This window comes from Phyllopteryx taeniolatus, chromosome 14 (genome assembly GCF_024500385.1).
Source record: "Phyllopteryx taeniolatus isolate TA_2022b chromosome 14, UOR_Ptae_1.2, whole genome shotgun sequence".
NCBI lineage: Eukaryota > Metazoa > Chordata > Actinopteri > Syngnathiformes > Syngnathidae > Phyllopteryx > Phyllopteryx taeniolatus.
Genome location: NC_084515.1, coordinates 1,749,109 through 1,761,998, shown reverse-complemented (window position 1 = coordinate 1,761,998; position 12,890 = coordinate 1,749,109). Strand labels below are relative to the sequence as shown.

Genomic DNA, 12,890 nt, shown 5'->3' with positions numbered 1-12,890 from the left:
AACAGTCCTCCCCAGCCATTTTGAATGGTTTCTCCAACAAAGACCTTTTTCTGCGGACTGATTTAATGACCAAGAATTTGAGAAATCCTCTTTTCAAATGTCACAGTTTGAGACACATGGAAAACAATGAATTTATTAGTTAGATAGACCACAAATTGAACTATTACTCACAGATCTTCACAGGAACTCATCCAGAGGAATTACAACCGATTTAGGCCATTTTTAATGTCCCACTGGATGCTCTAAGATCATTGGTGGAACACGGGCGACACCAGCTGGCGTCTAAAAGTTACTGCAAGCTGGGAATTATTACCCATAGTTTTCACCGAATTTAAATGTCTGTTTTGATATTGTCATGAACGGAACAGAGGATAGGACCCAAAAATGCACGACTCCAAAACAAATGGACAGTTTCCAAAAAGAGAGGTTTAATAGACGGGCATCGGTCGGTACACAGGCAGGCAATCCAAGAGAGGCAACAGTATCCAAAAACATGAGGCAAAGAGGCAAGGTCGATAATCGGAACAGGGTCAAGTCTTACTGTGAATCTATGACGTGGAAACAAGGAATGCTGGAACGCGACGACAAGGTACAACGAACTGGCAACGAGAGGAAATGAGACACGAGGTTATATACAAGGGGTAATTAGGGTGAACGAGGCACAGGTGGTGAAGATGCTCACAGGAGCAGGTGTGTGTGAAACAGGGGGGGAAGACAAAACCCGGAACACACACATATGACAGATATTTTATGAACTTTGCATGAATGCTCCCAGTGTATATCATACCAATGTCACTAATGACTGTTTCTTTCTTTCTTCGAACCTTCCTTGCCGCGCCAAAGATTGCTGACCGAAGATTGCTGACCGCAGTTATTCTGCCAGCTCCCCAAACTACACTTCTGTGTGTGGGTGAGGCACCACCAAGAGGAATCTGGCAGAAAGGATTAGCAGAAAGGATTTGCAGGCAGTTTTCTCTGAGCACGTGACGAACAACGTCACTCAAACGCTTTGACCACGCGCTTTTTTTTTTTTTTTCTTCACACCAACCTGTCGGCGCCCTTACCCAGCCATCGGGAGGATCGACCCGCCTGCCTAAATTTTGTTCTTCGGAATGTGAGTACAACTTGCTGATTACCAAGTACAAATTGGTGCATAATTATAATTGGGCTTATACTAATGATCACAGAAATTCCCAACTCTCACATCTCTCATCGGACATCTTCATCCCACACTTATATCTCGAGTTCACCCTTCTTTACGAATGTTTATCTGTATCGTTTTGTATTAAAGTCCCTCTTCATTGTTCCCTCTGTAGTTTCCTCCTGTAGATTTAATAACATTTTCTCTAAAATTCCACTTCCTGTTGTGCTTGTTGTGTTTGAGTGAAATAGTAAAACCGCTGTAATCGAGAACTATTTTAATCCATGTAGCGAGCCTTCTAAAATACCGTGATTGATCAAGGTTTTTAGTTGCTTTTTCCTAAAATGTACGAATAAAAAGAGATGTGGTCCTCTATACGAGACAAAGGTAGTTTGATTGTAACCGTCGACGTATGTCGAATTACACCGTATTCCTTTTTCAGATTAACTACGCTTTTCTCCAAAACCCAATATACGCTATAAAAACATGAATAAATATTTTTTTTTCTTGTTTTTTTCCAGGGTCAACTTTAAGTTTATTTAACGGTTTTTCAAGTGTAAATTTTCAGTTTGTTTCTGGGTTTATTAAGGGCCTAGACGTCGTCCTCCGTGTCGATGTCATCCTCAAGAAATAGCAGCGGTAGATCATTCCGCAGCATGGCATAGTGCGCCATGTTGTAGAATCCCGACATCACACAGCAAGTCAATGCACTTCGTGAGATCAGCATGTCACAGGCCGGAGACCACAGACCCGTGGTGAGGTCGTAGCATTCTACCAGCTTGGTGGTGGAGACTCCATTGAAACCCCCGGCCACAAAGAGGCGGTCCTCGATGACCTCGATGCCAAAGTTGCTCCGGGGACAGTCCATGGGGGCCAAAATGATCCAGTTGTTGGTCTGCGGGTTGTAAGCCTCGGCACTAGTCAGACGTGTTTGACCATCGTAGCCACCAACCTTCAAGAGTAAAAATCATAATGAACAGACAAGACTGTACAATGTGGAGTTAACAGTCTGATGTGGTATATGTTAAGATAAAGTCAGGGTTATGGTTTTGAGTTAGGGCTTAAAATTAGCATTTCAAGCCTGGGTTAAGGTTCTAAACAACGGTTGTGATTTGAAATTAATGTTTCAAGCCAGGCTTCTGGTTTTCAAGTCGGGTTTCAAGCTGTAGTTAAAAGTTAGTTCTCTGTAAAATGGTGTCCAGCTGATGGATCACAGCCAATGCAATTATGGCTCCAAAACTTTAATAACTTTCATAGTCCTATTTTCAAAAAGTCAATATCATCGACAAGCTTGCTAAACACAGAAACTAACAATATAAAATACTCATGTTCATCATTTTCAATTCAAGTTAAATTAGAGAATGTGGCAAAAAAAAAAAATGTATGCACCGAGAATGAACAAACACTGCAAGTACACAGTAAGGAACACATACAGTACAGTAAAGATGCATTTGTAGTAATAAAATTAATGAAATTAGCATTGGAATCGACAGAAAATGTATGAGCCATATGCCGATCGGAGTACGTCACAATTCAACCACGGCAGCAGCGGTGTGTGATCAATCACATTTGCACATTCAGAATCACAGAAAAATAGATAAATCAGATGATCATAGGGATTACAAAGAATACTGCATCCTTGGAAAAACTGATACAATCACATTTCCTGCTCGTTGAGTGACAACGTCGGACGACATTCAGACAGCTGTAGTGTGGGGCACACATTAATGCACATACTGTACAAGCACTTGAAGGAATGATGGTAAAAGTGTTGAGAAGTGTCCTTTTTACAGTTATTCAGGACATTAGCTAACTCATGAGCAAATTCCTGGTTGGAGTTATTATCATTAGTTATTATTCTCTTTATCAACGACTGTATTTCCAATACGTTTTGCATCTTGTGTTAAAAATGTGTGTTTTAAATTTTTTCGAAAGATGATCCTGGATTGTTTGTGTGTACACATGATCTGAGGATTAAAATGTTTTTCGGAGTACGAACAAAAACAAGTACAAACATATTGATGAATCCCAGATTTAAGCGTCAAACGTGTGTACCCAAGAATTAAGCACAAATCTGTGTACACAAAGTGAATGAGGCCCATTGTTCTGAGGCCAGGTTTTCAGAGTCTCCCTAGTGTGCCCTTGATTTGCCCTAAGATCTGTCCACCAGGTGGAAATGCTCAGGATTCAAAACAGATGTCCGACCCACCCCTGGATATAGATAAGCCTGAGAATGGGAAAGAAGGAAAAACTCTGAAAATCAATCGCAAAGCGATTAATACGCAGAGGAAGTGTGTGTGGGGGAGTTTAAAAGGCAGGTGCGTCCCCCTTTTGGCATGAAAAATGTTTTCAATTTGCATACAAAATACAGATGAATCCTGTTTGGTCTAATTTATTTAAATAGTGGTTATGATATCTTACTTTTTAGAAATATTTTAGACATCTAAAAATAAAAAATAAAGTTCTTCTATCGTCCGGACACCTGCTAGCATAATTCACGGTCTCAGAACACAACTGACAGAGCAGTTTAACGGATACGTCAATCTGTTAAAATAATACAAATTATTGATCTCATTTTCATTAGATCTAGAGACACACAATAAATATGCAGTAAATCACATATACCGAAATCAAAAGTCTTTAATATTAAAGAGCAACATGAATTTGAAATGGAAAACTTACCTTGCCAATGTGTTCCCCTAGAGTTGTCGTTCTAGACTGCTCTAATCCTGGCAACTTCATAGTTACGTTTCTCTCCATCCAAGCCCATTTGAAACAGTGTTTGACACCACCTTCTTGATCAATTTCTCTAGCACAGTTCTCATCACCTTTCTGTAGAACTTTCACCATTGTGCTTTATAAATCATTGAAAAACAAAGTCGCGTAGCTAGGACAATGTTTATATTTTGCCGCCACTTGCAGAACGATTTTTTTGTGTTACCGTAAACACGTGAGTTCTTTACATGAGTTGGACATTCATTCATTTTCTGTACCCCTTATCCTCACTAGGGTCGCGTGCGTGCTGGAGCCTATCCCAGCTATCTTTGGGCGAGAGGCGGGGTACACCCTGAACTGGTCGCCAACCAATCGCAGGGCACATATAAATAAACAAACATTCACACTTATATTCACACCTACGGGCAATTTAGAGTCTTCAATTAACCTACTATGCATGTTTTTGGGATGTGGAAACCGGTGTACCCGGAGAAAACCCACGCAGGCACGGGGAGAACACGCAAACTCCACACAGGGGAGGTCGGATTTGAACCCGGGTCGTCAGACAATGGGTAATGTCGTACAATTATGTATATTATCTTAAACGAAGTCGTAAATACAATCTTGAAATGTAAGCCCGCGATATAGTTTTAAACAAACAGAAGTGACATTACAATGAAGCTATTTATAACACATAGGGGGTTGCCAGTCTTTAGTCTAAGCAGGCGGAGCGGATTCCGATAAGCAAGCATAGAGTGAACGATGGCACATCATGATGAATGCCATGCGCCGTTAAGCGATCAACTGTCCACAGGCATAGGACTGATAGCTCGAGCCATGACCGCAGATCGACCCTAATTCTCAGGCCTGTGTAGAGGAGCAGCCACTCACTTTGAGTCTCTCTCAGATGACCAAACTCCGTGCCATATCTCTTACAATATTTCGTACCATCATTATTGTCCTTTTGCTTACGTATGTATCCATCCTTACCCAACTAGTGAACATGACCCTGAGATACTGAAACTAGTCCACCTGAGGTAGTGCTTCGCACAATCTACTAAATTTACCCTAAGAACATTGGCCTCAGATTGTATCTTCATTCTCTGAAGGTCCCAGCCTGGTGAGGCTATCAGAACCACATCATCCGCAAAAACTGGCATGCCTCACTGCCCTGGCTGTTGATAGGGGCACACTAATGGATGATGGCATTATGGAAAAACCTTTCTTGCTTGTTGAATAAAGGCAACTGGACTCTTCTTGGTCCAGACTTCCCTGTCTCCAACAACCTCCCCTAGTTCCGACAGGGTTATACCAAAACATTTCCGATCAACTATGAGTTTCTCCTTGTATCCTAGGTCTGTCATTGTCATTGTTATGCTTCACTTACTGCATAAACGTGGTCTGCGAACCCAATGACTCCGATGCCACTGCGACGGCTGCTCATCGGCGTCATCATGGTCCACTCGTTAGTGTCAGGGCTATAGTATTCTGCCGTTTGCAAGGGCTCGTTTCCATTAAAACCACCGCAAATATATATCTGGAATCCAACGGATGGTCTTGTGAATGCAAGTAAGCCTACATGACAGATGCTTTAATGACACCTACCTTGTCATTGAGGGTGGTGCAGCTGGCATCGCTCCTCAGTTCATGCATGCTGGCGATAAGAGTCCACTGGTTGGTCTCAGGCATGTAGAACTCAGCCGTCTTTAGTCTCACGCGCCCATCGTAGCCTCCTAGTGCATAGATGCACCCGTTTAGCACCGTGACGCTCACGTAGCATCGACGGGAGTGCATGGGTGCCACTTCCTGCCAGGTGCGTGCGTTCAGGTCAAAGCGGCTGACGGTGTTGTAGTGTTCTGCGCCGTCAAATCCACCGAGGCAGTAGACAGCGTCGTTGAGAAAGGCAGCACCACAGTACGCCCGCGGTTGTTCCATCTCCTCGATAAAGCTGACCCAGCAGTTAGCATGCACGTCGTACGCCTCAATGCACTGTGTCGGGTTGGCACCGCTCCAGCCTCCGATTGCCAGAAGAATGGCGGAAGGCAAGCGAGGACGGGCCACCAGGTTGCAGTACGCAGACACTGAGTTTGCCACCATGTGATGGATCACTCGAGTGGCGAAGGCAACCATGTCCAGGCACTTGTTGTTGCTCTGCACCAGCTGATTGGACAACACATTGATGGTGATGAACTCCTCACTGGTCAGAGCGAGACGGACCTACACAGTGGACAGACTGATATTTAAGATATTAAGAGACTCCTTTTGTCCCTCAGCTTTCAGACCTCATTCACCCCTGCTTGTACTTACTAGATCACTGTTTGTCAAACATTTTGGATCCAGGTACTTCTTACAGGGGAATCATTTTTCCAAGGACACCCTCTAAATCCTCATGCCAATGAATCAGAAGTATGTGCACCCGTAATGTTTGAACTTATGTTTGAACCTACTGTAAATATTCATGACCTTAATTAAGTTGAAAATGTATCCACCATTGCTTGCTAGAAATGCTGCGAGCATGCAACGAAGCCAGATGTATGTTATATGTCAGTTATATCAGAGGTTTTCATTGGCCCTAGGCTATTTTACGGACCCCAAGCTGCAGCTCCTTGACCCATGTGGTTCCGGGCACTGCAGTTTGAGATGCACAATGGTTCTCAAATGGTTCTCAGATTCTCAAATGGTTCTCAGATTCTAAATACCAGCTTGGTGTAGGTTTGCCTTGTTTCTACCAAGCCGTATTTTTTTGTTTTGTTCGGTATGATACATATTTTTATTTGTCTCCAACGTAAAGAATCCCCAAAATATCCGTCCAGCACTGTAGATACTGCCAGTGTGGTACAAATGCAAGCCTGATCCATAGTTTTTAATACAGAACGTAAATTGACCCTATTCGTGGAAACATGGCTTTACTGACCAAAGGCCTCACATTTGTGGATTATTGATCCATTAATCCACAAAATTTAATCGAGATGTAGGGACATTGTTGTCAGCAGACGTAAGTGATGGCATAATACTACTGTTTAGAGAGGACCTTTCTAGTATGATACTGTATATGGCTTGTTTCACACCTCTTTCAAACCAGAATTCTGGACAAAGACCAGAATTATAACAGTCTCCTAATAGCTCTGCCTCAAAGATTGTCTCACTCTTTCGGGTTAGTGGCCACTAACTAGCCATTTTGCCACCAGGCAGGTGAACGCCTGGTTGTTATGCAAAATGGTCATTCACATGCCACGCCTGGCAACAATCCTCATCTGATCACCCTCAAGGTACACACATCAACCAGACACCTAAAATTTAGAACTGAAAAGGCCCTTTCAATTAAAGGTGAGACATCTTCAACAACCAAGAAGAGTTTTACTTGCCTTGATTTAACTTTTACGGATTGCCATTGCCCAGAAGACTGAGAATCTACAGACAATTGATCCAGGTATGCTATATTTCTAGCTGCCTCAACAACTTCCAAGGTTACTTGCTTACTTTCGCCAGGAGCACTGCCAAGTTTCTGCCTCGCTCCCTCGGCGCATGTGCAATCCAGTGCAGGATGGCCTCGTAAACCGTGTTCTCCTTCTTCACAATCAGGTCGTCTCTGTCCAGAATTTCGCAGAACTCCTGCATGGTGAATTGCGGCAACTCCTCTGAGGCTGCGACGTCCTCAAAGTGGTAAAGAATGTACTGGTAGGCGCTGATCTGCAGCTCCGGTGTGTGGCAGTTTTTGCTGAACTGCCAGATGCCGATGCAGTTCTCCGGACAAAGCTGCTCTGCCAGGAACACGCAGCAGGATTGGATGATGGCCGTCATGTTGAATTTGTCGGCAGCGATCAACAAGTCCTTGACGTTGTCCTCTGTCACCAACACGAAGTTGGTGTATGCAAACTCAATGAAAAGCTGCATTATGTGAGGTGTAACACCTTGTATGAGGTAGACCCTCTGGTTTGGGGTGGACCATCGTAGAAAGAGGGCCCTGAACACCAGAATAAAGACAATGGTAGGTGTCTGTGCTTGTATATTTATTTTTTTGATGACTTTGTACTTTTACCCCTGACATTTGAAAACCGATATCTCTACTTTCTACACCTTACTTGGTCGAAATGGGGTCATTACTTTTTCCAAGATACGCGAATGACGACATGATGTTAAAAAAATTGGAGTCAATTGCAGTTCTTCATTGATTGATTGAGCTCTTGGGTGTAGTATCTCCCAAAAGCGAGTACACCCATCCCATGTTTTTTCACTATTTTCACCAAAGAGTTTACTCACTTTTGTTGCCATCATCTTAGACATAATGGCTGTGTGTTGGCTTATTTGTAGGGGATAGTAAATGTACAGTGTTATACAGGCTGTACACTGACTACTTTACATCATCCATCCATCCATCCATTTTCTGAGCCGCTTATCCTCACAAGGGTCGCGGTAGTGCTGGAGCCTATCCCAGCTATCATCGGCCACTAGGTGGGGTACACCCTGAAATGGTTGCCAGCCAATCGCAGGGCACATACGAACAAACAACCATCCGCACTCACATTCACACCTAAGGGCAATTCAGAGTCTTCAATTAACCTAGCATGCATGTTTTTGGGATGTGGGAGGAAACCGGAGTGCCTGGAGAAAACCCACGCAGGCACGGGGAGAACATGCAAACTCCACACAGCCGGGGCCGGGGATTGAACCCCGGTCCTCAGAACTGTGAGGCAGACGCTCGAACCAGTTGATCACCGTGCCCGCCACTTTACATCATAGCAAACTATCATTTCTTCAGTGTTGTTGAATGAAAACAACATATATGTTGCAAATATGTGAGGGGCATACTCAATTTTGTGAGAAACTGCATAAGAAAACAAATTTAACTACAGAGACATGGAGGAGCGTTTACCAGGCATAAGTACAGATATTTTGACAGAAGTAGAAGTACTGATTCAACTGGTGTTTAAAACAGGAGTTGAAAAGTTTTTGTTTGTTTGTTTGTTTGTTTCAAGGATAGCCCCTTTAGATGCATCATCACATTTCTGAGGTGGTCCTTTCAACACATACAATAACCAGCATACAAAATAATAATTAAAGATGCATCTAAAACATTTAAACACAGAGACACTTTACACCACAAGAACACACACACAAAATCACTCCCACTTAATGCTCCCCTAAGCCGAGCCTCCCACCAACCAGCCAATATTTCACAAGTGTGTCTTGGTGAGAGGCGTTAATCTACGGAACAATTATGAAACAGAATTTAAAAACTGAATCACTCGCTGTGTTCAAAAAGATGTTTAAAAATATAGTTATAAAAAATATATAACTCAGGCGTAAATATGAGAAACTGCAGAAATGTCAAAACTTCTGAATGTGTTAGTTTAAGTGGAATGAAAATGTATGCATGTATAAATGTGTATGTAGGAGTACAAGGGTTAAATGATAGAGGGGCATGTTGTTTTTTCTTTTCTTTTGTTATACACTACAGTATATGAAGCAATTGAGTACTAACATGATGAGTCAAAATTTACAGACAACAAGGGGTACGACTGGACAGTTTTTTGTTTTACTTCTTCCTACTACCTTTTGAACATATAAACTGTGCTGAACAAAGACATCTACAGTGGGTACGGAAAATTTTCAGACCTCCTTAAATTTATTTAAATTTAAATATATTGCAGCCATTTGTTAAAATCATTTAAGTTCATTCGTTTCCTCATTAATGTACACACAGCTCCCTATATTGGCAGAAAAAAAACTTAATTGTTGAAATTTTTGCTGATTGATTAAAAAAGAAAAACTGAAATGTCACACAGCCATAAGTATTCAGTCCCATTGCTGTGACATTCATATATGGAACTCAGATGCTGTCCATTTCTTCTGATCATCCTTGAGATGGTTCTACACCTTCATTGGAGTCCAGCTGTGTTTGATTATACTGATTGGACTTGATTAGAAAGGCACACACCTGTCTAAATAAGACCCTACAGCTCACAGTGCATGTCAGAGCAAATGAGAATCATGAGGTCAAAGGAACTGCCTGAAGAGCTCTGAGACAGAATTGTGACAAGGCACAGATCTGGCCAAGGTTACAAAAAGATTCTGCTGCACTTAAGGTTCCTAAGAGCACAGTGGCCTCCATAATCCTGAAATGGATGACGCTTGGGACGATCAGAACCTGTCCTAGAGCTGGCCATCCGGCCAAACTGAGCAATTGGGGGAGAAGAGCCTTGGTGAGAGAGGTAAAGAAGAACCCAAAGATCACTGTGCCTGAGCTCCAGAGATGCAGTCGGGAGATGGGAGAAAGTCCTAGAAAGTCAACCATCACTGCAGCACTCCACCAGTTGTGGCTTTATGGCAGAGTGGCCCGACGGAAGCCTCTCCTCAGTGGAAGACACATGAAAGCCCACATGGAGTTGGCTAAAAAAACACCTGAAGGACTCCAAGATGGTGAGACATAAGATTCTCTGGTCTGATGAGACCAAGATAGAAATTGTTGGCCTTAATTCTAAGTGGCATGTGTGGAGAAAACCAGGCACTGCTCTTCACCTGTCCAATACAGTCGCAACAGTGAAGTGAAGTGGTGGTGGCAGCATCATGCCGTAAGTGTGTTTTTCAGCTGCAGGGACAGGGAGATTGGTTGCAATCGAAGAAAAGATGAATGCGTCCAAGTACAGGGATATCCTGGACGAAAACCTTCTCCAGAGTGCTCAGAACCTCAGACTGGACCGAAGGTTCACCTTAAAAAAAGACAATGGCCCTAAGCACACAGCTAAAATACAGAAGGAGTGGCTTCAGAACAACTCCGTGACTGTTTTTGAATGGCCCAGCCAGAGCCCTGACTTAAACCCAATTGAGCATCTCTGGAAAGACCTGAAAATGGCTGCCCACCAACGTTCACCATCCAACCTGACAGAACTGGAGAGGATCTGCAAGGAGGAATGGCAGATGATCCCTAAATCCAGGTGTGAAAAACCTGTTGCATCATTCCCAAAAAGACTCATGGCTGTATTTGCTCAAAAGGGTGCTTCTACTAAATACTGAGCAAAGGGTCTGAATACTTAGGGCTGTGTGATATTTCAGTTTTTCTTTTTTAATAAATCTGCAAAAATTTCAACAATTCCTTTTTTTCCTGTCAATATGGGCTGCTGTGTGTACATTAATGTGGGAGAAAAAAAATGAACTTAAGTGGTTTTAGCAAATGGCTGCAATATAAAAACGAGTGAAAAATTTAAGGGGCTCTGAGTACTTTCCGTATCCACTGTATAGATGTTCTTTCCCTTTCTTTCAAATTTACTTTTGTTATTATAAAAGACTTGTTTTTATATGTTCAATAAAATCAATAAGTATACATGTACTGTACATATTAATACATGCTATACATTTGTCCACAATAGTGTACACAAAAGTAAAAAAGTGCAGACACTAAAAGTACAAAAGTAACACTATAAGGTTTTTTTTTTTTTTTTGCTGTGAATGTATTATTTACAGTAACAAATAAACAAAAAAACTTAACAAAATTCTACACAGTGACAGTTACCAAATAAATGATTCTTTACTGTAAATATACAATTTAACAATTAAAAAAAATCATTTTCACTTTTGGACTCAAGTAAATGCGTTGAATCAGTGCTTCTACTGACACCAGTCTTTTCTATACTTCTACTTGTGAAGTGAGTACTTTTGCCACCTCTAAATACACACACACAACACAAGTAATTCAATGTATTTACTCACCCAAAGTATGGACTGCAGTTACATAGGATAATCTTATGAATATGAAACTCAACATTGTGAACCTTGAGTACCGCATCGCTAAGTCCACCGGTCAGTCGAAGTTCGTTGTACACGGAGCCAGACTTGTATGGAATTTTACCATCATAACTCATCTTGAATTTGTTGCCATTTCTTAACACTTCTGGCATCTGCAGAGTCTAAGCAGAATTAACATAAAGCAATGGGGGACCTGGGGAGGGGGCAGGCAGGTAAGGGTGGGCAGGGGGTTGGGATGGGGGTCCCTGGAATTACATCATGCTGCCATTCTGTGTCAAAAGCCATGGGTGCCATCAGCAGCGACATCATCTGCATCATCAAAGCGCTGCTACTTTAATGTCAAGAAATACATCATCTTTCCTCCATGAAACCCACATTTGAATTAGAAAATTGGAAGCACATTGCAGTTGTTGCACGTTTAATGACCACTGGTAGTCTAACCAAATTTGAATGTGCCACAAATGCGATGCACCTACGAAATATCATTGACTAAATCCCTTGTGGAACAGATCCACATCTTCTATGAAGAGTCCATAGTCCAGTCCCTATGGGGTCTGTTTTGGAATTAAATCAGGAAACAATCTTGTCTTTTGTCATTTTAATGAAATCTTTGCAAAGAGAGAGGACAATCAAGAGAGGAACCTGCATTTGCTTCATGCTTCTCCCCGTCTCTGAAGAACATGGAAGAACGCACAGTTAAACTAAAATGGAAGCAGATGAGGATAGAAGAAAGAAAGACCTATTCACACAGTTATCTTGTCCTTGAGAGAAAAGGGAGGCTAGTAGAGCTACTAGGTACATTTGGAAAAACTCACACAAGAACAAAGAACTATTGAAGTAATGAAAATCAGACAGAAACTATGGGATAATATAATAAAAGAATATAGACCATATTTTGTCATAATAGATCAGATGTCATTGATGTTGGACCTGGGAGAGGGCCTGGCTCACAATGTCCTAAAGGTTTTTCCCAAAGGTGTTTGACGTATGGCTTGTGGATGAGGGCCCATCTTTGTCCACATGGACTTACCCTAAATAACTTGACAACCAGAAGAATCACAAGGGCAACTCAAAATTCAGGCCTCTCCGCCAGATTGGAGTGCCCAGAGGAGTTCCAAATGAATACAAACTGATTGATTGCAGCAGGATTTGAAAATAGAAAATATGCCCATCATCTCTGCTTTGTTCCCAGTAACTCCAAATAAGAATGTGGATAGGATCATCTTTGTTTAATACCATTTGCAAAGAGCAGTAAACTTAACCAGTGATGCCATTGAAGGCTTAGCTGAAA

General features: G+C 42.0%; 1 protein-coding gene across 1 annotated transcript; it reads right to left on the bottom strand.

Moving 5' to 3' along the window:
* Positions 1 to 1,733: 1,733 nt before the first annotated feature.
* Positions 1,734 to 11,740, bottom strand: LOC133488975 (kelch-like protein 10). The gene is made up of 5 exons (XM_061797557.1): positions 11,564 to 11,740; positions 7,337 to 7,820; positions 5,462 to 6,073; positions 5,244 to 5,393; positions 1,734 to 2,093 (listed from the first exon to the last, which is right to left on the bottom strand). Exons 1-5 carry the CDS (start codon positions 11,713 to 11,715, stop codon positions 1,734 to 1,736), a joined length of 1,758 nt encoding a protein of 585 aa, XP_061653541.1. The 5' UTR covers positions 11,716 to 11,740.
* Positions 11,741 to 12,890: the final 1,150 nt, after the last annotated feature.

Bases quoted from the DNA above. Each gene is read 5' to 3' on its own strand.
- LOC133488975 (XM_061797557.1), bottom strand. From the start codon at position 11,715: ATGAGTTATGATGGTAAAATTCCATACAAGTCTGGCTCCGTGTACAAC. The intron at 5,394-5,461 runs GTAGGTGTCATT...GTTGGATTCCAG, and splicing joins GCACCACCCTCAATGACAAG to ATATATATTTGCGGTGGTTT. The intron at 2,094-5,243 runs GTAAGTGAAGCA...TTACTCTTGAAG, and splicing joins TCGCAGACCACGTTTATGCA to GTTGGTGGCTACGATGGTCA.